Genomic DNA, 26,856 nt, shown 5'->3' with positions numbered 1-26,856 from the left:
TTTATAGGTTAGTAGAAGAAGTTTGAACAGGATACGAAAACGGATAGGGAGCCAGTGAAGTGACTTGAGGAGAGGGGTAGTATGAGTAAAGCGACCCTGGTGGAAGACTAGATGGGCAGCAGAGTTTTGAACCGATTGGAGAGGTGACTAAGTGGGAGGCCAGCAAGAAGCAGATTGCAGTAGTCTAAACGAGAGGTGACAAGGGTGTGGATGAGGGTTTTGGTAGAGTGCTTGGAAAGAAAGGGGCGGATTTTAAGGATGTTGTAAAGAAAGAAACGACAGGTCTTGGCGGTCTGCTGGATATGATCAGAGAAGGATAGAGAACAGTCAAAGATGACCCCAAGGTTTCGAGCTGAGGAGACAGGGAGAATGAGAGAGCCATCAACAGAAATAGAAAATGGGGGGAGTGGTGAAGAGTTATGCTAGCCCTTGCTCTCAGTAAAATACAGGCCAATGGCTCATAATAAGAGCTAGGCTTCTTAAAATCAGAATCATCTCTGATACAAAAGAGAGCTAGCTTGTAAAATCAGAGATCACCTTTGACACAGTTACATTTCACTGTGGCAAGTGCTGAAATGAGGTAATTGAGAATTGGCAAGGGTGGGGGCAATCTACTCTATAAACAGTCCTGAAACTAGCACCTGCAAGACGCCATAAGCAAGAGTTGCTATGGTTATGTAGAGATAGTGCTGGGTCAGCTGCACCCCGGGTGAGAACTGTTGGAATGTAATTGTATTTTACATGCATTGCCTGTCACCTATTATTTCTCTGTGATTACTCTGTGACCTCTGATGTGAATTACTTAGAGAGGTCACACAGCTATGCAACTTCCTGTGGGAGATAGATGCAGCACATGCAGCACATGGAGCACATGGAGCTCATGATCTCTCCTAACCTGAGAGGATCTATGGTGGTGTGAGCATCCATTACCATCTAAGCACATGGAAGGAGCTGATAAGACAAATGTATAGTAATATGTATATATAAGCCTGTCTGATTATAATCTAACTACAAACTGTGAGTAAACAGATGTTTTGTTACTTCAACTTTAAAGTGACTCAGCAGTGAATTATTCAGGGGTGAATGAGAGAGAGATGAAGAAAGAAATTAACATTTCTAAAGCTGAAGCTGTGTGTACTAAAATCTGCTAATTATTTACTACAAATAATCCAACAAAAGGGTTATGGGCCCAGGGCTCAGGAATTGAAAAAGAAGAGAAATATTACCAGGCAGAAAAAAAGGCCACATTTTTCTCTTAAGTTTTAAAGGAAAGATTCAGTCTGTCTCTCTCTCCCCCCACACAGCAGACAGAAGGCTAAGAAAATGGCTGAGGGAAGAAATTCACCATTTTTCTATTCTCTCAAGGTGCCTAGATTAACTGAGTTTAATTATCAGCAGTGGGAACTAAGATTCATATGTCTCCTTCGAGCAAAAAGATTAAATATATGCTTAGACCAAGACAGAACAGATGAAAATATGGCTGAATGGGACAATGCAAACTATTATGTGAAGTGCATGCTTTTGGAAGCTCTCTCAGAGAAACAAGCCATATTAGTGGAGGGAAAAGATACACCAAAGGACATTTTATATAAACTGAGAACTATGTATGCAACTACATATGCAAAGCAGCAACCAATTTGGTTGGCAGAGTTGAATGAAACCAAATTAAGGGATAAAAGTAAATGTAATGATCACATTATGCATCTTATGTCTTCATTTCAAAAGCTAGAACTTTCTGGAATTCCCATGTGTGATGCATTGAAAAGAGCATTTCTTTTTACCTCACTATCAAAGAAGTTTGATGTTTTTAGGTCTGTAAATGAGGCCATTGAAGGGCAATCTTTTGAACAGACAACATCAAAACTAAGGCAGGAATGCATAATAAATGATTCTGAGGAGATGTGTTCTCAAAGCAAGTCAGAGAGAAATGAAACAAATTTCTTGGCAAAGAACAGAGGAAGGCGGAGCTATGGGAAAACTCCACCCAAGGGCAAGCTGATTTGCTACTCATGTGGAAAGGAGGGACATGTATCTAAATGGTGTAAGGAAACACAAAACACTCCCTCTAGCTCACCTAAGCCAATGGAACTAAAGAATTTTCAAACCAGGAAATGTATGAAGGACAAAGATAAACACAAGGGCTTTCTAATGGCAGAAAAATCTTTGACTATGGTAAATAATAATTCAAATGAAAGTACTTGGATTTTGGATTCAGGGAGCACATGCCATTTAACCAATTGTAAGAATTTCTTTCAGGAAATGTGTCCAGAGGAAGGTATTCTTAAAACTGCAAACGCAGGGACTGCTAAGATCCAAGCAAAAGGTATTGGATTCTTAAAATGCAAAGTGTCTAATGAAGTTAAAGAAATTCCTGTAAGTGATGTCTTGTATATTCCCCAAGCAGTTTGCAATATGCTTAGTGTATCTACATTAGATAAGAAGGGATTTGTGATTCATTTTGAAAACAGTAAGTGCACAATCTCTAAAAATGATGAAGTGTATGCTGAAGCTTTTATGCATAATGATGTTTATAAACTGAGCATTTCAGGTGAAGCCTCACATCTGGCGCAAGTAAGGAAGAATGATGGTAAATGTAGTCTGGAAATCTGGCACCGCCGCCTGGGACATCGTGATTCTAAGGTGATCCAGGATCTTTACAGTAAGCAACTGGCCACCGGCATTCAGATAAGTGCAGATGCTGGTAAAATGGAGAAATGCATAGACTGTGTTACTCAAAAAGGTGTGAGACCCTCATTTCCTGCATACACAGGAAATAGGAGTAATAAAGTACTGGACTTAATACACAGTGACTTATGTGGACCGTTTAATATCCCATCATTGGGAAATAACAGATTTGTGCTAATATTCTTGGATGATTTCTCTAGATATTGTGTGGCCTATTTGCTGAAAGAAAAAAGTCAAGTCACAGACATGCTGAAGAAATACGTAGCCATGGTGAGCAATAAATTTGAAAGAAAACCAAAGGTTCTTCAGACCGACAATGGTGGTGAGTTCACTTCACAAAGCATGCGCACATTTCTAGAACAAGAAGGCATTCAACATATCACAACAGTAGCTTATACACCAGAGCAAAATTCTGTTGCAGAGAGAAAATTTAGGTCAATTGTGGAAATGACCAGATGTATGCTGTCAGATAGCAATCTCCCTAAAAGACTATGGGGGGAAGCCATTCTCACAGCAGTGTACCTACAAAACAGAATGCCAACTAAAGGCGCTGAGCGCACACCACATGAGACATGGCATGGTAGGAAGCCAAACCTGACACACATAAGAACATTTGGAAGTACAGCATATGCTCATGTACCAAAGCAAAGAAGGCATAAGCTGGATTCCACAACAGAAAGGGGCATTTTAGTTGGCTATACTCCAGGACACAAAGGATATAGAATTTTGAATCTGAAAACTGGCATTGTTGGCATAAGACATGTTACATATTTTGATGAAAACAAAAGGGTTGATAAAGGCTGGATTATCCCAGATGAGCCTTATCATCCAGAATATGAAACTAGAACCATAATAGACATGCCAGTGTATATAAATGCCATACCAAGGCAGATGTCTGAAAGCAACTCACCTGTATCTAACGAGGAACAGGCAGAGGAAGCAGACACAGAAAGGATCATTGAAGAAGACAGTACAGTTGGAGAAGGGGAATCAATTGGAGAAGGACTCTCAGATTTAGAGGATGCGGAAAGGTCAGACCAACCTGTTGTCAGACGCTCATCCAGGGAAAACAAAGGTGTTCCACCCCCAAGACTGTCTTACCTAACAAAGTCAGCAGAAGCTCAAGAGCCCTTAACATGGGATGAGATTGAGAAAATGCCAGCAGAAGAAGCTGCTGAATGGCATAAAGCTGCACAAGAAGAAATTGATGCATTGGATAAAAATAATACTTGGATTCTTACAAAATTACCTCCTGGCAAGAAAGCTATAGGATGCAAATTGGTATTCAAGTTAAAAAGGAATGCACAAGGAAAAGTGGAAAGGTATAAAGCCAGATTAGTGGCAAAGGGATATCTTCAAAAATATGGAGAAGATTTTGATGAAGTGTTTGCACCTGTAGTGAAACACACGACAATAAGAACACTTCTGAGCATTGCAGTCTCAAAAGGCATGCAAGTCAACCACATTGATGTGAAAACAGCGTTTCTTCACGGAGATATAACTGAAGACTTGTACATGGAACAGCCAACAGGTTTCATAAATACAAAACAAAGACAGCTAGTGTGTAAATTAAACAAAGGTCTTTATGGATTAAAGCAAAGTGCAGAATGTTGGGATGATAAATTGCATGAAATATTGACAAATTTAGGATTTAAGCAAGGTGAAGCAGATAAATGTTTGTACACTAGGTGCACAAATGGACAATATGCATACATTTTAGCTTTTGTTGATGATCTGCTCATTGCAAGCAAAAGTGAGCAAGAGTACAAGGACATTGTAAAGTGTTTAAACCTCAATGTTGAGATAAAAGAACTTGGTAATGTGTCATACTATCTTGGTATAGAAATTGAGAAACAAAATGATGGTTCTTATCTTCTAAGCCAGAAGCAGAAAATAAATGAGCTTATTGAAAGTTTAGGTATGCAAGATGCCCAAGTTGTAAGCACTCCCATGATCACTGATTTTCTGAAGGATGAAACAGTAAGAGAACCTTTACCAGATAACATCCAATATAGATCAGCCATAGGTAAGCTTTTATATCTAACTACCACATACAGGGCTGATATAGCAAATGCAGTAGGAATTTTGAGCAGAAGGGTCAGCTCACCTACCAAATCAGATTGGACTGCAGTTAAAAGGATGGTAAGGTATTTAAAGGGTACCATTGATTGTAAATTAAAGATTTCAGCCAATAGTAATCCAAAACTAATATGTTACTGTGATTCAGATTGGGCAGGGGATCATTCTGATTATAAATCCACAAGTGGATATGTGTTTATGTATGGAAATGTACAAATTTCATGGGCCAGTCATAAACAAAGTATTGTGAGTTTGTCTTCTACAGAAGCTGAATATGTGGCCGTATCGGAAGCGTGCAGAGAACTGATGTGGATTGAAAAACTTATGCTGGATTTTGGAATAGCTGAAAAGAGACCAATCCAGATAATGGAAGATAATCAGAGCTGCATCCGACTGTCACAGAATGACAAGGTTCAGTCACGCACCAAGCACATCGCAACGAAATACCACAACGTGCGAGAGTTGGCGAAAGAAGGGGTCATCAGTCTACACTATTGTCACACCAGTGAGATGACAGCTGACATCATGACCAAACCGTTACCCAGAGAACATTTTGTGAATCTGCGTATAAAGCTTGGACTTTGTATGAATAAATAATTGCATGACAGTTATGCATGAGAAGGGGTTTGTTGGAATGTAATTGTATTTTACATGCATTGCCTGTCACCTATTATTTCTCTGTGATTACTCTGTGACCTCTGATGTGAATTACTTAGAGAGGTCACACAGCTATGCAACTTCCTGTGGGAGATAGATGCAGCACATGCAGCACATGGAGCACATGGAGCTCATGATCTCTCCTAACCTGAGAGGATCTATGGTGGTGTGAGCATCCATTACCATCTAAGCACATGGAAGGAGCTGATAAGACAAATGTATAGTAATATGTATATATAAGCCTGTCTGATTATAATCTAACTACAAACTGTGAGTAAACAGATGTTTTGTTACTTCAACTTTAAAGTGACTCAGCAGTGAATTATTCAGGGGTGAATGAGAGAGAGATGAAGAAAGAAATTAACATTTCTAAAGCTGAAGCTGTGTGTACTAAAATCTGCTAATTATTTACTACAAATAATCCAACAAGAACATCCAAAGGGGGGGCTACAGGAAGGTTTGGGAGCATGTGAAGTCATTCTGATCAACTGATAAGAACCAAGAGCCCTGGTGAGAAAGACTGGGGTCCATTGAAATGAATAGGACCAAAATTGTATATAAGCAGCAGTTTGAGGAGTATTAGAGGAGACGAGAGGAGAAGAAAACCAGAGAAGGAAGACTCCAGAAGGCTAGAGAGAGAGGACATGCCATGATATGCTGCCCCATTATGTGAATGCTTAACTTGCATGTACTACCATTGGTAAGATTGTAATAAACTATCTTATTATATCTACTACATACTGGGTTCCTTTCTAATTACAAGGGTCTATACTGCCTTGACGGTGTAAGCATGTCATGAGCAGATTTAAGGTTGGAGTAATTAAGCATCTAGAGGGGAGGGGATTTGCAGTTCTCTCTAGGATAGTACAGAGAGCCCATGGCTTCCGCTGTGCAAATGGGTGAGGCAGATCCTAATTATATACAGTGGGGAGGTGGGTTTGGGGGGAAAAATGAGAAGCTCGGTTTTGGTCATGTTTAATTTCAGGTGGCGTTGAGACATCCAGACAGCAATGTCAGACAAGCACGCTGAAACTTTGGTTTGGATGCAAGGTGAGATATCAGGGGTAGAAAGGTAGATTTGGGAGTCATCAGCATAGAGATGGTAGGAAAAGCCATGGGATGAGATTAATGAACCAATGGAAGAAGTGTAGATAGAAAAGAGGAGGGGACCAAGAACAGAACCCTGAGGTATGCCGACAGGCAGAGGGATAGAAGTAGAAGAGGATTCACCAGAGTGAACACTGAAGGTGCGGAGGGAGAGGTAGGAAGAGAACCAGGAAAGGACAGAGCCCTGGAATCCAAGTGAGGACAGGGTATCGAGGAGTATGCTGTGATCGACAGTGTCAAAAGCAGCGGAAAGATCAAGAAGAATGAGGATGGAATAGAGACCTCTGGATTTAGCCAGTAATAGGTCATTGGAGAGTTTAGTAAGCGCAGTTTCGGTTGAATGGAGAGGGCGAAAACCAGATTGTAGTGGGTCAAGAATAGCATGTGAGCACAGAAAATCAAGGCAGCGGCGGTGAACAGCATGCTCAAGTAATTTGGAGAGAAAGGGAAGGAGGGAGATGGGTCGGTAATTAGAGGGACAAGTAGGGTCGAGTGAAGGCTTCTTAAGGAAAGGTGTGACCACAGCTGATTGTAAAACTCAAATTCTGATAGGGCCATGTATTCCTTGCAGCTATCAATCAGACTAGCGACCACCAGTCCACTTCAGAATTCAACCCCTGGGGTTGCAACGCATTGAGTTGGAAAATTCACCTTTGTTCTTTGTAATTCAACAAAGGTCCAGCATTCCTACCCTCCCAACCCAACTGGACGTGATCTAAAATACGCCATTTAATATCTTCTATTTGATGATTTTTATCTAGCCAGTGCTAAACTATAGGAGCAGACAACATCCTGTTCTTAATGTGGGATTTATGTTCGTTAAGCTTAGTTGGTGGAGGCGGTTAAAAAATCTGAGGATCCCCGTCTAATAAACAATGTTAATTTATGAATGAGAATGGTGGTCACGCTGTGATAACATACTATCTGTGCATAAATTTAGACACATGATCACCGTCTAAATTTTACACACATCCCGGAAAAGGGGACACAGAAATGGGAGGGTCATTGGTATTTCTGGGAAGAGTGTGGGCATGGTTTTGAGTTCCGTGTGTAATTATAGAATAAGGGGGTTTGGCATATAAATTTAGGCGGGGCATTCGCACCACATTTTCATTGTTGCAAATGGACACACCTAAATGTATGCTTAATCCCTACGCTTAAGCGCTATTCTATAAACGGCACCTAAATTTAGGCGCGGCTTATAGAATTCACCCCTTTATGGATCCCTAAGGCTGAGGAATCCAAACCATTAAATTACTCATGCTATACATCAATTTTAGTATACTTTAAAACCTCCACACCTGCTGTTTACCCACGTCTTTACTTATTAACCAAGGACACAATTCATTTTCCTCCCATACATACCAGAACCTCCCCTAGATACCAGAACTATCAGTAGACTATTATGTTTGTGTAAACATAATAATTCTCATTACTTTAATGATTCCATATCTTGCCTCCAATCTGCTAAGAAAATCCTGACAGTGTATTATTTGGTGTGTATGTGTTTGTGCATACGTGTGTGTTTTGTCTCTTTCAGGAGATCCATCAGATCAAATCAGTGAGGATGAGCTACAAATCGTTTCTTGCCTTACTGACCATAAACGTTATTGTGTTGATTTTATGGTTTTCCCTGATCATCGAAAAGGTAGAAACAACCAATTTTATTTTTACTTGTTTAAAGTATTTCTAAAGTCTCAAAGATATTGTTGGAGATTAAAGCTTGTCTGGGAGTGGAGTTTGGACTAATCAGTTAGTGCAGCCTTATTTCCACGTGCTAAATGATTAGTAAGTGAGCCCTTAGTGCCTACAAAACGGGTAGCAGTAAAGGCCCACGCACTAATGGTCACATGGTAATGGCACTATGGAAAATAAAACAAGAACAAAAATCTCTCCACACAAAATTAGTGAAACCTCACAACAGCACAGTGGAAAATCAACACTCACTTATAAAAAAGTTTATTACAAAATTTTTTAACTCATATTTTATAAATAATAAGGACGAAAAAAGGCCTCAGTGGTCAAGTGGTCATAGCACATGGGAAAGACCTGCGTAAAGGTGTGCTAAGTCCAGTTTTTGCCGCAGCTTTTTAAAAGGGCTCCTTACCCATTAGCAAAAATGACTTTGCATTATTTTCTAAGACAGCTTTTGTTGTAAGAATTATAAAGTTTGGTCCCATGTATTTTCTCTGAATACATTAGAGCTTTCGTGCTCAAAGCAGGTATCAGATGATCTCACTCAGGACTTGAGTCTGAATTAGTTCATGCAGAGTGTGACATCATGTCCAGTTGGACACAATGGTAGTGAGGTGTTCTGTGACTCTTTTTTTCTAGCAGCTTCTTGTGGGGTTTGATGTTGCTGTCCCGTCCCGGGCTCTTTCCTGGCGGCCCGCAGTAGGGGGCGAGGACCAACGGAGGCCGCGGGATCCGGGGCTTTATAGAATATACCTAAATTTCCACATGGTTTATAGAATACACTGAGCTCCCATCCACGTGACTATATGTAATCGTGGACATAAGTACATAAGTATTGCCACACTGGGACAGACCAAAGGTCCACCAAGCCCAGTGTCCTGTTTCCAATAGTGGCCAATCCAGGTCGCAAATACCTGGCAGGATCCCCAAAAAGTTCAATACATTTTATGCTGCTTATCCCAGCGCAACCGTAAAAAATGCCTTTTTCAAATTTTGGCTGAAAATGGACACGCGCAAAATTAAAATTGACGCATGTCCATTTTGGGTCTGAGACCTTACCGCCACCCATTTACTTAACGGTAAGGTCTCAGGCGTTAACTGGGCGGTAATGGTCTACATATGTAGAATGCCCTTTACCGCCCAGTTAGCACTGTGCACTGGAAAATAAAAATTATTTTCCTGTATGCATAATGGACGCAGATAAAAAATGAAATTACTGCCAGGCTACACGGTAGCTGGGTAGTAATTCAAATTGACGCATGTTGGGCCTGTGTAGGCGCCTACGTGGCTTAGTAAAAGGGCCCCTAAGCGTGGCAGGTACCCCCATATCTTACACTATTCTTTAAGTTTCACATGTAAGTGGGAGCTTATCAGACTGGACGTGAGTCCTTGAGCCTAGGCCGAGGCCTAATATAGCTTTTAGGCCAAGGCCTAGGATGGACCAAACAGGTACTATATGCCACCCCAGCTACCTAGCCCTGCACACACACACACACACGACCAACTTGCACTACCAGAAAGGGGAAGATAGGGCATTCAGGCGGGCCTCACGGCCTAACGGGAACCCACTTGCTCAGAATACAGTCATACGGGCCTCACGCCTTAAAATGGAACTGACTCAAACACAGGGAAGGGAGAAAGAAAAAACGAGGGGTCCCCAAGGGGACTAGAGCACCAATACACTAAGTGCTTGCTAAGGACACAAGGGAGAAATGAACTAAGAGAGGTAACTACAGGAAACACAACAGGCTATGCCTCAGCACACAAAGAAAATAAGGGACTGAGAAATATGGATACAGAGAGCAGAGACCCCCAGCAGACAGGAGAGGGAAAAGCCAGCAAAAAATAGAGAGCCGGACTTGGGATGCACCCCGATCAGAAAGGGCAGCACACAGTAATAGCGAGGGTAGTGACAGCAAAAAAAAGAATTAAAACAGTCACAAGGGAAAGACTGCTCCAAACACTCAGCTGCCAGAGGCAGGCAAAATACTGCAGACAAAGGGTTAACCTAGCTCTGAACACACAGCTGCCAGAGGCAGGAACACTGAGGAGAAGGGTAAGGTAAACATGGGGAAGAACAAACAAACAACCCCAAGGAAAGAAACAAAGGTCCGGAAAGACATGACAACAAACTCCACAATACAGAGAGCAAAAGCTCAAACAGCACAAGGAAAGGCTTCAGCAATAAACGAAGGGCAACGCCAAAGCAAGGGTTGTTGGGAAGGGTAAGCTTAAGTAGATCAGACTGACCTCAGCTCAGCCCAGATGGGCCAATCAGGAACAGTTCCAGGCATTCCCCTGTCTGACTAGCAGAGTTAACCAGAATCATAACAGAGCTCCAGCCATTCACTGTCATGCTCTGACCCTGTATATACCCCCCCCCCCCTTGCCAATATGCACTAGCCCCTTAATTCTCTAAAAATTGCTAAAAATTGCACAAACAATTATTGGCACTAATTGAAATCAATTAAAATGTATGTGCATAAATTTAATATTTATTTCTAGAAATATCCCAAACACTGTCTAATCTAATAAATTCATAGATAGTATGTTATCACAGCGTGACCACCATTCTCATTCATAAATTAACGTTGTTTATTAGACGGGGATCCTCAGATTTTTGAACCGCCTCCACCATCCGAGAACTGTGCCCCAATGTATTAATGGTGTTGCTCACATCGTCATCGATCAACCCATGTTTTTTTTTTCCTTTTTTAAAATTTTTTTTACTTTTACTTTTTCAAAAAAGCTTCTCATATAATTCGCTTTAAATATTCTTCTTCAATCAATATCTTCAAGTTCATTGCAAGCTTTTGTATACAAGCTGTATCTTATAATGTTACTTAGCTTTAAACGACTTTCAGCAGCGATTTTTCTCCCAGCTCAAACCTCTGCCAACATGGCCAGGTTTCGATATTCTTCTTCAGGGAAGAGGTACGCTGGAGAGAAGAATATAGTACCATTTAGCTGTACATATCAACATAAGTATACAAATTTCTTCATGAAGACATAGCACACTGCGATCTTACCATCACTGTATTCGCTCCTGTATATAGAGAAAATGGCTGCGGTGTCTTAATCAGCCTCTACAATTTAAATAGTACTACTACTACTACTATTTAGCATTTCTATAGCGCTACAAGGCGTACGCAGCGCTGCACAAACATAAAGAAAGACAGTCCCTTCTCAAAGAGCTTACAATCTAATAGACAAAAAATAAAGTAAGCAAATCAAATCAATTAATGTGTACAGGAAGGAGGAGAGGAGGGTAGGTGGAGGCGAGTGGTTACGAATCAAAAGCAATGTTAAAGAGGTGGGCTTTCAGTCTAGATTTAAAGGTGGCCAAGGATGGGGCAAGACGTAGGGGCTCAGGAAGTTTATTCCAGGCGTAGGGTGCAGCGAGACAGAAGGCGCGAAGTCTGGAGTTGGCAGTAGTGGAGAAGGGAACAGATAAGAAGGATTTATCCATGGAGCAGAATGCACGGGAAGGGGTGTAGGGAAGGACAAGTGTGGAGAGATACTGGGGAGCAGCAGAGTGAGTACATTTATAGGTTAGTAGAAGAAGTTTGAACAGGATACGAAAACGGATAGGGAGCCAGTGAAGTGACTTGAGGAGAGGGGTAGTATGAGTAAAGCGACCCTGGTGGAAGACTAGATGGGCAGCAGAGTTTTGAACCGATTGGAGAGGTGACTAAGTGGGAGGCCAGCAAGAAGCAGATTGCAGTAGTCTAAACGAGAGGTGACAAGGGTGTGGATGAGGGTTTTGGTAGAGTGCTTGGAAAGAAAGGGGCGGATTTTAAGGATGTTGTAAAGAAAGAAACGACAGGTCTTGGCGGTCTGCTGGATATGATCAGAGAAGGATAGAGAACAGTCAAAGATGACCCCAAGGTTTCGAGCTGAGGAGACAGGGAGAATGAGAGAGCCATCAACAGAAATAGAAAATGGGGGGAGTGGTGAAGAGTTATGCTAGCCCTTGCTCTCAGTAAAATACAGGCCAATGGCTCATAATAAGAGCTAGGCTTCTTAAAATCAGAATCATCTCTGATACAAAAGAGAGCTAGCTTGTAAAATCAGAGATCACCTTTGACACAGTTACATTTCACTGTGGCAAGTGCTGAAATGAGGTAATTGAGAATTGGCAAGGGTGGGGGCAATCTACTCTATAAACAGTCCTGAAACTAGCACCTGCAAGACGCCATAAGCAAGAGTTGCTATGGTTATGTAGAGATAGTGCTGGGTCAGCTGCACCCCGGGTGAGAACATCCAAAGGGGGGGCTACAGGAAGGTTTGGGAGCATGTGAAGTCATTCTGATCAACTGATAAGAACCAAGAGCCCTGGTGAGAAAGACTGGGGTCCATTGAAATGAATAGGACCAAAATTGTATATAAGCAGCAGTTTGAGGAGTATTAGAGGAGACGAGAGGAGAAGAAAACCAGAGAAGGAAGACTCCAGAAGGCTAGAGAGAGAGGACATGCCATGATATGCTGCCCCATTATGTGAATGCTTAACTTGCATGTACTACCACTGGTAAGATTGTAATAAACTATCTTATTATATCTACTACATACTGGGTTCCTTTCTAATTACAAGGGTCTATACTGCCTTGACGGTGTAAGCATGTCATGAGCAGATTTAAGGTTGGAGTAATTAAGCATCTAGAGGGGAGGGGATTTGCAGTTCTCTCTAGGATAGTACAGAGAGCCCATGGCTTCCGCTGTGCAAATGGGTGAGGCAGATCCTAATTATATACAGTGGGGAGGTGGGTTTGGGGGGAAAAATGAGAAGCTGGGTTTTGGTCATGTTTAATTTCAGGTGGCGTTGAGACATCCAGACAGCAATGTCAGACAAGCACGCTGAAACTTTGGTTTGGATGCAAGGTGAGATATCAGGGGTAGAAAGGTAGATTTGGGAGTCATCAGCATAGAGATGGTAGGAAAAGCCATGGGATGAGATTAATGAACCAATGGAAGAAGTGTAGATAGAAAAGAGGAGGGGACCAAGAACAGAACCCTGAGGTATGCCGACAGGCAGAGGGATAGAAGTAGAAGAGGATTCACCAGAGTGAACACTGAAGGTGCGGAGGGAGAGGTAGGAAGAGAACCAGGAAAGGACAGAGCCCTGGAATCCAAGTGAGGACAGGGTATCGAGGAGTATGCTGTGATCGACAGTGTCAAAAGCAGCGGAAAGATCAAGAAGAATGAGGATGGAATAGAGACCTCTGGATTTAGCCAGTAATAGGTCATTGGAGAGTTTAGTAAGCGCAGTTTCGGTTGAATGGAGAGGGCGAAAACCAGATTGTAGTGGGTCAAGAATAGCATGTGAGCACAGAAAATCAAGGCAGCGGCGGTGAACAGCATGCTCAAGTAATTTGGAGAGAAAGGGAAGGAGGGAGATGGGTCGGTAATTAGAGGGACAAGTAGGGTCGAGTGAAGGCTTCTTAAGGAAAGGTGTGACCACAGCTGATTGTAAAACTCAAATTCTGATAGGGCCATGTATTCCTTGCAGCTATCAATCAGACTAGCGACCACCAGTCCACTTCAGAATTCAACCCCTGGGGTTGCAACGCATTGAGTTGGAAAATTCACCTTTGTTCTTTGTAATTCAACAAAGGTCCAGCATTCCTACCCTCCCAACCCAACTGGACGTGATCTAAAATACGCCATTTAATATCTTCTATTTGATGATTTTTATCTAGCCAGTGCTAAACTATAGGAGCAGACAACATCCTGTTCTTAATGTGGGATTTATGTTCGTTAAGCTTAGTTGGTGGAGGCGGTTAAAAAATCTGAGGATCCCCGTCTAATAAACAATGTTAATTTATGAATGAGAATGGTGGTCACGCTGTGATAACATACTATCTGTGCATAAATTTAGACACATGATCACCGTCTAAATTTTACACACATCCCGGAAAAGGGGACACAGAAATGGGAGGGTCATTGGTATTTCTGGGAAGAGTGTGGGCATGGTTTTGAGTTCCGTGTGTAATTATAGAATAAGGGGGTTTGGCATATAAATTTAGGCGGGGCATTCGCACCACATTTTCATTGTTGCAAATGGACACACCTAAATGTATGCTTAATCCCTACGCTTAAGCGCTATTCTATAAACGGCACCTAAATTTAGGCGCGGCTTATAGAATTCACCCCTTTATGGATCCCTAAGGCTGAGGAATCCAAACCATTAAATTACTCATGCTATACATCAATTTTAGTATACTTTAAAACCTCCACACCTGCTGTTTACCCACGTCTTTACTTATTAACCAAGGACACAATTCATTTTCCTCCCATACATACCAGAACCTCCCCTAGATACCAGAACTATCAGTAGACTATTATGTTTGTGTAAACATAATAATTCTCATTACTTTAATGATTCCATATCTTGCCTCCAATCTGCTAAGAAAATCCTGACAGTGTATTATTTGGTGTGTATGTGTTTGTGCATACGTGTGTGTTTTGTCTCTTTCAGGAGATCCATCAGATCAAATCAGTGAGGATGAGCTACAAATCGTTTCTTGCCTTACTGACCATAAACGTTATTGTGTTGATTTTATGGTTTTCCCTGATCATCGAAAAGGTAGAAACAACCAATTTTATTTTTACTTGTTTAAAGTATTTCTAAAGTCTCAAAGATATTGTTGGAGATTAAAGCTTGTCTGGGAGTGGAGTTTGGACTAATCAGTTAGTGCAGCCTTATTTCCACGTGCTAAATGATTAGTAAGTGAGCCCTTAGTGCCTACAAAACGGGTAGCAGTAAAGGCCCACGCACTAATGGTCACATGGTAATGGCACTATGGAAAATAAAACAAGAACAAAAATCTCTCCACACAAAATTAGTGAAACCTCACAACAGCACAGTGGAAAATCAACACTCACTTATAAAAAAGTTTATTACAAAATTTTTTAACTCATATTTTATAAATAATAAGGACGAAAAAAGGCCTCAGTGGTCAAGTGGTCATAGCACATGGGAAAGACCTGCGTAAAGGTGTGCTAAGTCCAGTTTTTGCCGCAGCTTTTTAAAAGGGCTCCTTACCCATTAGCAAAAATGACTTTGCATTATTTTCTAAGACAGCTTTTGTTGTAAGAATTATAAAGTTTGGTCCCATGTATTTTCTCTGAATACATTAGAGCTTTCGTGCTCAAAGCAGGTATCAGATGATCTCACTCAGGACTTGAGTCTGAATTAGTTCATGCAGAGTGTGACATCATGTCCAGTTGGACACAATGGTAGTGAGGTGTTCTGTGACTCTTTTTTTCTAGCAGCTTCTTGTGGGGTTTGATGTTGCTGTCCCGTCCCGGGCTCTTTCCTGGCGGCCCGCAGTAGGGGGCGAGGACCAACGGAGGCCGCGGGATCCGGGGCTTTATAGAATATACCTAAATTTCCACATGGTTTATAGAATACACTGAGCTCCCATCCACGTGACTATATGTAATCGTGGACATAAGTACATAAGTATTGCCACACTGGGACAGACCAAAGGTCCACCAAGCCCAGTGTCCTGTTTCCAATAGTGGCCAATCCAGGTCGCAAATACCTGGCAGGATCCCCAAAAAGTTCAATACATTTTATGCTGCTTATCCCAGCGCAACCGTAAAAAATGCCTTTTTCAAATTTTGGCTGAAAATGGACACGCGCAAAATTAAAATTGACGCATGTCCATTTTGGGTCTGAGACCTTACCGCCACCCATTTACTTAACGGTAAGGTCTCAGGCGTTAACTGGGCGGTAATGGTCTACATATGTAGAATGCCCTTTACCGCCCAGTTAGCACTGTGCACTGGAAAATAAAAATTATTTTCCTGTATGCATAATGGACGCAGATAAAAAATGAAATTACTGCCAGGCTACACGGTAGCTGGGTAGTAATTCAAATTGACGCATGTTGGGCCTGTGTAGGCGCCTACGTGGCTTAGTAAAAGGGCCCCTAAGCGTGGCAGGTACCCCCATATCTTACACTATTCTTTAAGTTTCACATGTAAGTGGGAGCTTATCAGACTGGACGTGAGTCCTTGAGCCTAGGCCGAGGCCTAATATAGCTTTTAGGCCAAGGCCTAGGATGGACCAAACAGGTACTATATGCCACCCCAGCTACCTAGCCCTGCACACACACACACACACGACCAACTTGCACTACCAGAAAGGGGAAGATAGGGCATTCAGGCGGGCCTCACGGCCTAACGGGAACCCACTTGCTCAGAATACAGTCATACGGGCCTCACGCCTTAAAATGGAACTGACTCAAACACAGGGAAGGGAGAAAGAAAAAACGAGGGGTCCCCAAGGGGACTAGAGCACCAACACACTAAGTGCTTGCTAAGGACACAAGGGAGAAATGAACTAAGAGAGGTAACTACAGGAAACACAACAGGCTATGCCTCAGCACACAAAGAAAATAAGGGACTGAGAAATATGGATACAGAGAGCAGAGACCCCCAGCAGACAGGAGAGGGAAAAGCCAGCAAAAAATAGAGAGCCGGACTTGGGATGCACCCCGATCAGAAAGGGCAGCACACAGTAATAGCGAGGGTAGTGACAGCAAAAAAAAGAATTAAAACAGTCACAAGGGAAAGACTGCTCCAAACACTCAGCTGCCAGAGGCAGGCAAAATACTGCAGACAAAGGGTTAACCTAGCTCTGAACACACAGCTGCCAGAGGCAGGAACACTGAGGAGAAGGGTAAGGTAAACATGGGGAAGAACAAACAAACAACCCCAAGGAAAGAAACAAAGGTCCGGAAAGACATGACAACAAACTCCACAATACAGAGAGCAAAAGCTCAAACAGCACAAGGAAAGGCTTCAGCAATAAACGAAGGGCAACGCCAAAGCAAGGGTTGTTGGGAAGGGTAAGCTTAAGTAGATCAGACTGACCTCAGCTCAGCCCAGATGGGCCAATCAGGAACAGTTCCAGGCATTCCCCTGTCTGACTAGCAGAGTTAACCAGAATCATAACAGAGCTCCAGCCATTCACTGTCATGCTCTGACCCTGTATATACCCCCCTCCCCCCTTGCCAATATGCACTAGCCCCTTAATTCTCTAAAAATTGCTAAAAATTGCACAAACAATTATTGGCACTAATTGAAATCAATTAAAATGTATGTGCATAAATTTAATATTTATTTCTAGAAATATCCCAAACACTGTCTAATCTAATAAATTCATAGATAGTATGTTATCACAGCGTGACCACCATTCTCATTCATAAATTAACGTTGTTTATTAGACGGGGATCCTCAGATTTTTGAACCGCCTCCACCATCCGAGAACTGTGCCCCAATGTATTAATGGTGTTGCTCACATCGTCATCGATCAACCCATGTTTTTTTTTTCCTTTTTTAAAATTTTTTTTACTTTTACTTTTTCAAAAAAGCTTCTCATATAATTCGCTTTAAATATTCTTCTTCAATCAATATCTTCAAGTTCATTGCAAGCTTTTGTATACAAGCTGTATCTTATAATGTTACTTAGCTTTAAACGACTTTCAGCAGCGATTTTTCTCCCAGCTCAAACCTCTGCCAACATGGCCAGGTTTCGATATTCTTCTTCAGGGAAGAGGTACGCTGGAGAGAAGAATATAGTACCATTTAGCTGTACATATCAACATAAGTATACAAATTTCTTCATGAAGACATAGCACACTGCGATCTTACCATCACTGTATTCGCTCCTGTATATAGAGAAAATGGCTGCGGTGTCTTAATCAGCCTCTACAATTTAAATAGTACTACTACTACTACTATTTAGCATTTCTATAGCGCTACAAGGCGTACGCAGCGCTGCACAAACATAAAGAAAGACAGTCCCTTCTCAAAGAGCTTACAATCTAATAGACAAAAAATAAAGTAAGCAAATCAAATCAATTAATGTGTACAGGAAGGAGGAGAGGAGGGTAGGTGGAGGCGAGTGGTTACGAATCAAAAGCAATGTTAAAGAGGTGGGCTTTCAGTCTAGATTTAAAGGTGGCCAAGGATGGGGCAAGACGTAGGGGCTCAGGAAGTTTATTCCAGGCGTAGGGTGCAGCGAGACAGAAGGCGCGAAGTCTGGAGTTGGCAGTAGTGGAGAAGGGAACAGATAAGAAGGATTTATCCATGGAGCAGAATGCACGGGAAGGGGTGTAGGGAAGGACAAGTGTGGAGAGATACTGGGGAGCAGCAGAGTGAGTACATTTATAGGTTAGTAGAAGAAGTTTGAACAGGATACGAAAACGGATAGGGAGCCAGTGAAGTGACTTGAGGAGAGGGGTAGTATGAGTAAAGCGACCCTGGTGGAAGACTAGATGGGCAGCAGAGTTTTGAACCGATTGGAGAGGTGACTAAGTGGGAGGCCAGCAAGAAGCAGATTGCAGTAGTCTAAACGAGAGGTGACAAGGGTGTGGATGAGGGTTTTGGTAGAGTGCTTGGAAAGAAAGGGGCGGATTTTAAGGATGTTGTAAAGAAAGAAACGACAGGTCTTGGCGGTCTGCTGGATATGATCAGAGAAGGATAGAGAACAGTCAAAGATGACCCCAAGGTTTCGAGCTGAGGAGACAGGGAGAATGAGAGAGCCATCAACAGAAATAGAAAATGGGGGGAGTGGTGAAGAGTTATGCTAGCCCTTGCTCTCAGTAAAATACAGGCCAATGGCTCATAATAAGAGCTAGGCTTCTTAAAATCAGAATCATCTCTGATACAAAAGAGAGCTAGCTTGTAAAATCAGAGATCACCTTTGACACAGTTACATTTCACTGTGGCAAGTGCTGAAATGAGGTAATTGAGAATTGGCAAGGGTGGGGGCAATCTACTCTATAAACAGTCCTGAAACTAGCACCTGCAAGACGCCATAAGCAAGAGTTGCTATGGTTATGTAGAGATAGTGCTGGGTCAGCTGCACCCCGGGTGAGAACATCCAAAGGGGGGGCTACAGGAAGGTTTGGGAGCATGTGAAGTCATTCTGATCAACTGATAAGAACCAAGAGCCCTGGTGAGAAAGACTGGGGTCCATTGAAATGAATAGGACCAAAATTGTATATAAGCAGCAGTTTGAGGAGTATTAGAGGAGACGAGAGGAGAAGAAAACCAGAGAAGGAAGACTCCAGAAGGCTAGAGAGAGAGGACATGCCATGATATGCTGCCCCATTATGTGAATGCTTAACTTGCATGTACTACCACTGGTAAGATTGTAATAAACTATCTTATTATATCTACTACATACTGGGTTCCTTTCTAATTACAAGGGTCTATACTGCCTTGACGGTGTAAGCATGTCATGAGCAGATTTAAGGTTGGAGTAATTAAGCATCTAGAGGGGAGGGGATTTGCAGTTCTCTCTAGGATAGTACAGAGAGCCCATGGCTTCCGCTGTGCAAATGGGTGAGGCAGATCCTAATTATATACAGTGGGGAGGTGGGTTTGGGGGGAAAAATGAGAAGCTGGGTTTTGGTCATGTTTAATTTCAGGTGGCGTTGAGACATCCAGACAGCAATGTCAGACAAGCACGCTGAAACTTTGGTTTGGATGCAAGGTGAGATATCAGGGGTAGAAAGGTAGATTTGGGAGTCATCAGCATAGAGATGGTAGGAAAAGCCATGGGATGAGATTAATGAACCAATGGAAGAAGTGTAGATAGAAAAGAGGAGGGGACCAAGAACAGAACCCTGAGGTATGCCGACAGGCAGAGGGATAGAAGTAGAAGAGGATTCACCAGAGTGAACACTGAAGGTGCGGAGGGAGAGGTAGGAAGAGAACCAGGAAAGGACAGAGCCCTGGAATCCAAGTGAGGACAGGGTATCGAGGAGTATGCTGTGATCGACAGTGTCAAAAGCAGCGGAAAGATCAAGAAGAATGAGGATGGAATAGAGACCTCTGGATTTAGCCAGTAATAGGTCATTGGAGAGTTTAGTAAGCGCAGTTTCGGTTGAATGGAGAGGGCGAAAACCAGATTGTAGTGGGTCAAGAATAGCATGTGAGCACAGAAAATCAAGGCAGCGGCGGTGAACAGCATGCTCAAGTAATTTGGAGAGAAAGGGAAGGAGGGAGATGGGTCGGTAATTAGAGGGACAAGTAGGGTCGAGTGAAGGCTTCTTAAGGAAAGGTGTGACCACAGCTGATTGTAAAACTCAAATTCTGATAGGGCCATGTATTCCTTGCAGCTATCAATCAGACTAGCGACCACCAGTCCACTTCAGAATTCAACCCCTGGGGTTGCAACGCATTGAGTTGGAAAATTCACCTTTGTTCTTTGTAATTCAACAAAGGTCCAGCATTCCTACCCTCCCAACCCAACTGGACGTGATCTAAAATACGCCATTTAATATCTTCTATTTGATGATTTTTATCTAGCCAGTGCTAAACTATAGGAGCAGACAACATCCTGTTCTTAATGTGGGATTTATGTTCGTTAAGCTTAGTTGGTGGAGGCGGTTAAAAAATCTGAGGATCCCCGTCTAATAAACAATGTTAATTTATGAATGAGAATGGTGGTCACGCTGTGATAACATACTATCTGTGCATAAATTTAGACACATGATCACCGTCTAAATTTTACACACATCCCGGAAAAGGGGACACAGAAATGGGAGGGTCATTGGTATTTCTGGGAAGAGTGTGGGCATGGTTTTGAGTTCCGTGTGTAATTATAGAATAAGGGGGTTTGGCATATAAATTTAGGCGGGGCATTCGCACCACATTTTCATTGTTGCAAATGGACACACCTAAATGTATGCTTAATCCCTACGCTTAAGCGCTATTCTATAAACGGCACCTAAATTTAGGCGCGGCTTATAGAATTCACCCCTTTATGGATCCCTAAGGCTGAGGAATCCAAACCATTAAATTACTCATGCTATACATCAATTTTAGTATACTTTAAAACCTCCACACCTGCTGTTTACCCACGTCTTTACTTATTAACCAAGGACACAATTCATTTTCCTCCCATACATACCAGAACCTCCCCTAGATACCAGAACTATCAGTAGACTATTATGTTTGTGTAAACATAATAATTCTCATTACTTTAATGATTCCATATCTTGCCTCCAATCTGCTAAGAAAATCCTGACAGTGTATTATTTGGTGTGTATGTGTTTGTGCATACGTGTGTGTTTTGTCTCTTTCAGGAGATCCATCAGATCAAATCAGTGAGGATGAGCTACAAATCGTTTCTTGCCTTACTGACCATAAACGTTATTGTGTTGATTTTATGGTTTTCCCTGATCATCGAAAAGGTAGAAACAACCAATTTTATTTTTACTTGTTTAAAGTATTTCTAAAGTCTCAAAGATATTGTTGGAGATTAAAGCTTGTCTGGGAGTGGAGTTTGGACTAATCAGTTAGTGCAGCCTTATTTCCACGTGCTAAATGATTAGTAAGTGAGCCCTTAGTGCCTACAAAACGGGTAGCAGTAAAGGCCCACGCACTAATGGTCACATGGTAATGGCACTATGGAAAATAAAACAAGAACAAAAATCTCTCCACACAAAATTAGTGAAACCTCACAACAGCACAGTGGAAAATCAACACTCACTTATAAAAAAGTTTATTACAAAATTTTTTAACTCATATTTTATAAATAATAAGGACGAAAAAAGGCCTCAGTGGTCAAGTGGTCATAGCACATGGGAAAGACCTGCGTAAAGGTGTGCTAAGTCCAGTTTTTGCCGCAGCTTTTTAAAAGGGCTCCTTACCCATTAGCAAAAATGACTTTGCATTATTTTCTAAGACAGCTTTTGTTGTAAGAATTATAAAGTTTGGTCCCATGTATTTTCTCTGAATACATTAGAGCTTTCGTGCTCAAAGCAGGTATCAGATGATCTCACTCAGGACTTGAGTCTGAATTAGTTCATGCAGAGTGTGACATCATGTCCAGTTGGACACAATGGTAGTGAGGTGTTCTGTGACTCTTTTTTTCTAGCAGCTTCTTGTGGGGTTTGATGTTGCTGTCCCGTCCCGGGCTCTTTCCTGGCGGCCCGCAGTAGGGGGCGAGGACCAACGGAGGCCGCGGGATCCGGGGCGGCGAGGACGAGCCGCCGACGGGGCCGGCGCGGCCGCGGGCTGCTCCGAGGCCGGCGATCCGCTGGAGCAAGCGCCGGCTTCGGAGAAGGAGATACGCCGGTCAAGATGGCGGCGCCGGCGTCGTCGTCCTCCTCGCTGGAGCGGACCAGCGAGCCAGCCCCGCCTACTCGCGCCGGATTGGCGCATCGACAAGGAGACCCCGCCCGCCGGGCAGGCTGGCCAATCCAGGCCCCCTTGGCCTGCCTGGGCCAGGGGGATTGGCTCCAGCTGCTGGAAGGGGAAGGACGGGCGGGGGATTTAAACCACGAAACGGAAGGAGTCCAGTGCTTCCGTTTCGTTCGTCAGAAGCCCACACAGTGGATCAGAGACTGTGTCTTCTTCAGCTAGCCGTCCTTGCTAGCCACCTTCAGAGACTGTGTCTTCTTCATCTAGCCGTCCTTGCTAGCCACCTTCAGAGACTGTGTCTTCTTCAGCTAGCCGTCCTTGCTAGCCACCTTCAGAGACTGTGTCTTCTTCAGCTAGCCGTCCTTGCTAGCCACCTTCAGAGACTGTGTCTTCTTCAGCTAGCCGTCCTAGCTAGCCACCTTCAGAGACTGTGTCTTCTTCAGCTAGCCGTCCTTGCTAGCCACCTTCAGAGACTGTGTCTTCTTCAGCTAGCCGTCCTTGCTAGCCACCTTCAGAGTCTGTGTCCTCTTCAAGCTAGCCGCCCTTGTTAGCCACCTTCGGAGTCCGCGTCCTCTTCAAGCTAGCCACCCTTGCTAGCCACCTTCGGAGTCCGCGTCCTCTTCAAGCTAGCCGCCCTTGCTAGCCACCTCCAGAGACTGCGTTCCTCTTCCAGCTAGCCCTCCCTGCTAGCCCCTTGCAGAGACTGTGTCCTTTCCTGCGCTAGCCGTCCTTGCTAGCTGCCCTCTAGAGACTGAGTTGCTGACTACCAGCCAAGCCGACCGTCACCCCGCGGTTCCAGCAGTCCTGCTGACCGCCTGCAGCTGAGGGCTCAACCCTCGGTGAACGGCGGTCGCCGCGGGTGAAGATTCGGGGTGCGCGGCGGTCCTCGGAGGTCTTACCAGGCCTCCGGGAACCTAAGGGCTCACCAACAACCACCACAGGACAGGAAACGGAAGCCATGAGCTCGCCTACGCAGCCCGATCTACGGGACCTGGCTAAGGTACTTCAGCAGCAGCAGGAGCAGCTGAACGCCCTGTCGGGGGCACTCCAAAACGTATGCTCTCAACTTTCTACGCTTCAGGTACAGAACCAGGCCGCTGCGGTCCAGGGGGCCGATTATGCCATTCGTTTCCGGACTTTAGCCACGGAGCTCCATTGGAACCCGGAGTCCTTAATGGCTATCTTTACGGAAGGCTTACAAGAACGAATCAAGGACGAGTTGGCCGGGCGAGAGGTCCCAGGCCAACTGGACGCTCTGATTTCGCTCTGTATCCGCGTAGATACCCGGTTCCAGGAGCGAGCAAGAGCCCGGGCGGAACGGCAGAAGTGGGCACGGGGAACGTCCCGGACTACTAAGGGGCCGTCTCCTCGCCATGGGAACCGGGACTCCAAGGAGAATGGGGAGGAGCCGATGGTGATGGGCCGTCAACGACTGGCCTCGTCCGACAGGAAAAAATGCTTGTGGGACGGACTGTGCCTCTATTGTGGTGAGGCCGGACATTTCATTCGAGCCTGCCCCTCCCGGGCGGGAAACGTCTCCCCCAAGGCACCTTGAGGGGAGGGGTCTTGGGGCGTGCCGCTCCCCTACCAGATTCCTTGATCACACTGCCAGTAATTCTACGGTGGCACGAGACCGCTATCCAGACCTGGGCCCTGGTGGACTCTGGATCGGGGTGCAACTTCATCGGGTATGAACTGCTACAACAGATGGGCTGGCCCACGCTCCCGCGGCGTCCGGCGCTGCAAATCACCTCCATCCAGGGAACTACATTACCGCAGCCGGTCACGGAGATCACCTCCTTTTTGACCTTGCAGGTGGGGGAGGATCACCGGGAGGAAATCCAATTCCTAGTACTATCCCGGACCATTCATCCAGTGGTTCTGGGATTGCCCTGGCTACGGAGTCATAGCCCTGTTATTGACTGGACCAAGGGAGGTATCCAAGCTTGGGGTAATTCCTGTCGAGAGAACTGTTGTAAGGGCCGGACCGACAGCTGCCCCGCATTTACTAGTATGCCCGGGGGGGCGCGGATGGAGTTGGGCTCCCTGCCCATGGACTATAGGGACTTTGCAGATGTGTTTTGTCCAGTGGAGGCGGAAGTTCTACCGCCTCATCGGTCGTTTGACTGCGCCATTAACTTGATGGCAGATACCATGCCACCGCGGGGCCGACTGTATACCCTGTCCCGAGGGGAGTCCAAGGCTATGCAGGAGTATATCCGGGAGAATCTGCGAAGAGGCTTCATCCGGCCCTCTACGTCCCCAGCTGGGGCCGGGTTCTTTTTTGTGACTAAGAAGGATGGCTCCTTGAGGCCCTGTATCGATTATCGGGGGTTAAATGCCATCACGGTAAAGGATCGCTTTCCTCTACCGCTCATTCCCGAACTCTTTGACAGGCTGCAAGGAGCCCAGATGTTTACCAAGTTGGACTTATGGGGAGCCTACAACTTAGTGCGGATCCGGCGAGGGGACGAATGGAAGACGGCCTTTAACACCCACGAGGGACATTTCGAGTATCGGGTGATGCCATTTGGCCTATGTAATGCCCCTGCGATGTTTCAGTGACTTATTAATTATGTGCTCGAAGATTTGCTGAACTCCACGGTAATTGTGTATCTGGACGACATCTTGGTGTTTTCCCAAAACCCCGCGGAACATGTGGGTCATGTTCGCGCAGTGCTGCAGCGGTTACGACAATACCGCCTGTTTGCTAAACTCAGCAAGTGCGCTTTTCATCAGAAGTCGTTACCATTTTTGGGACACATTCTGTTACCCGGGGGGCTACAGATGGAACCGGACAAACTCCGGGCAATTCGAGAATGGCCACAACCGCTGGGATTGAAAGCACTGCAACGTTTTTTAGGATTCGCGAATTACTATCGTCAGTTTATTCCCCAGTATTCACAACTGACGGCGCCGTTGACAGCGCTCACTAGAAAGAACGCGAGGGTCTGGGACTGGCCGCCCGAGGCGCAGGTGGCTTTTCGCCAGGTAAAGGAGGCATTCAACTCAGCGTCCATTTTACTAGCCCCGGATCCAGACAAACCCTTTATAGTGGAAGTGGATGCGTCTGCGTTGGGAGCCGGGGCGGTCCTCTCGCAGGTGAATTCTAAGGGCCGGCGCCAGCCGTGCTCTTTCTTCTCTCGTAGATTCTCCCCGGCGGAATGTAATTACACAGTAGGGGACAGAGAGCTCTTGGCTTTGAAATTAGCCCTGCAGGAATGGAGACATCTGCTGGAGGGAGCGGAACATCGATTTACAGTAATCACTGACCATAAGAATCTACTGTATCTACAAGAGGCTCAACGGCTCTATCCCCGACAAGCCCGGTGGTCATTGTTTTTTGCCCGATTTCATTTTCAATTAGTTTTTCGGGCGGCTGCTCAAAATACCCCTGCGGACTCCCTCTCCAGAGCATTTGAGGTTCCAGAGGAGACTAAGGAGACCCATGCCATGTTGGATCCGGCATGCCTCAGCGCGGCCGTGGGGGAGGTGGCTCCTACTAGAGAACTAGTGCCGGCCGCCGAACGAGCGAAGGTAATGCAATGGGGGCATTCGTCCAGATGGGCGGGACATTTTGGGTATCAGAAGACTCTGCATCTCATTACCAGGCAGTATCAATGGCCTCAGATGAGGCGGGACATTCTTCAATTTGTCACCACCTGCCCTGTGTGCGCCCGGACCAAACCGGTGATCGGGGCCCCCATGGGGAAGCTACAACCACTGCCCGTACCGACGGAACCCTGGACGGAGCTTTCCATGGATTTTATCACCGACCTCCCCAGTTCCCGGGGACATACGGTGATTTGGGTGGTAATTGACCGTTTTTCCCGAATGGCCCATTTCGTTCCCTTGCCAGGACTCCCTTCGGCGGTCGCATTAGCTCAACTCTTCATTCAACACATTTTTCGACTTCATGGGCTGCCTCTTCGGATTATTAGTGACCGAGGCCCCCAATTCACCTCGCGTTTCTGGAGGGCCTTGTGTACTGCATTGGGGGTGAAGACCCATTTCTCATCAGCATACCATCCCCAAACCAATGGCATGGTCGAGAGGACGAACCAAACGTTAAAAGGGTTCCTACGAGCATTCGTCAACAAACGCCAAGATAACTGGGTCTCCCTACTCCCTTGGGCTGAGTTTGCATATAATCACAGTGTCCACTCGGCCTCGGGAGACTCTCCATTCTTCTTGGTGTATGGACGACATCCTCAACTTCCAGCACCTTTCCCGTCTGGATCTCCGACCCCCAGGGTTAATGAAACTCTGGCAGATCTGCAAAGAGTCTGGGAAACGGCCCGAGAACAACTGCAGAAGGCAGCCACCAAATGCAAGACCTTTGCAGATCGGCATCGGAGAACCGCTCCCGTCTTGCAACCAGGGCAGAAGGTATGGTTAAGCACGAAATACCTCCGGCTTCGGGTGCCCTCCTGTAGATTGGGACCTCGGTACATTGGACCCTTTGCA

General features: G+C 44.7%; 1 protein-coding gene across 2 annotated transcripts in view; it reads left to right on the top strand.

Moving 5' to 3' along the window:
- LOC115482307 (NXPE family member 1-like) overlaps nt 1–26,856 on the top strand; it is a 198,564-nt gene that overhangs the window by 6,318 nt on the left and 165,390 nt on the right. Inside the window, exons 2-4 of one of the 2 annotated variants that reach the window (XM_030222005.1) lie at nt 8,069–8,176; nt 14,699–14,806; nt 21,330–21,437. The exons of the other annotated variant lie outside the window; for it this stretch is intronic. Coding sequence (XP_030077865.1) covers nt 8,069–8,176; nt 14,699–14,806; nt 21,330–21,437 — 324 coding nt within the window. The remainder of the gene's footprint in view (nt 1–8,068; nt 8,177–14,698; nt 14,807–21,329; nt 21,438–26,856) is intronic. 2 annotated transcript variants of the gene reach the window in all.

Source organism: Microcaecilia unicolor, chromosome 12, assembly GCF_901765095.1.
Source record: "Microcaecilia unicolor chromosome 12, aMicUni1.1, whole genome shotgun sequence".
Lineage (NCBI taxonomy): Eukaryota > Metazoa > Chordata > Amphibia > Gymnophiona > Siphonopidae > Microcaecilia > Microcaecilia unicolor.
Note: the sequence above shows the minus strand (reverse complement) of the source record. Positions and strands in the feature narration are given on the sequence as shown.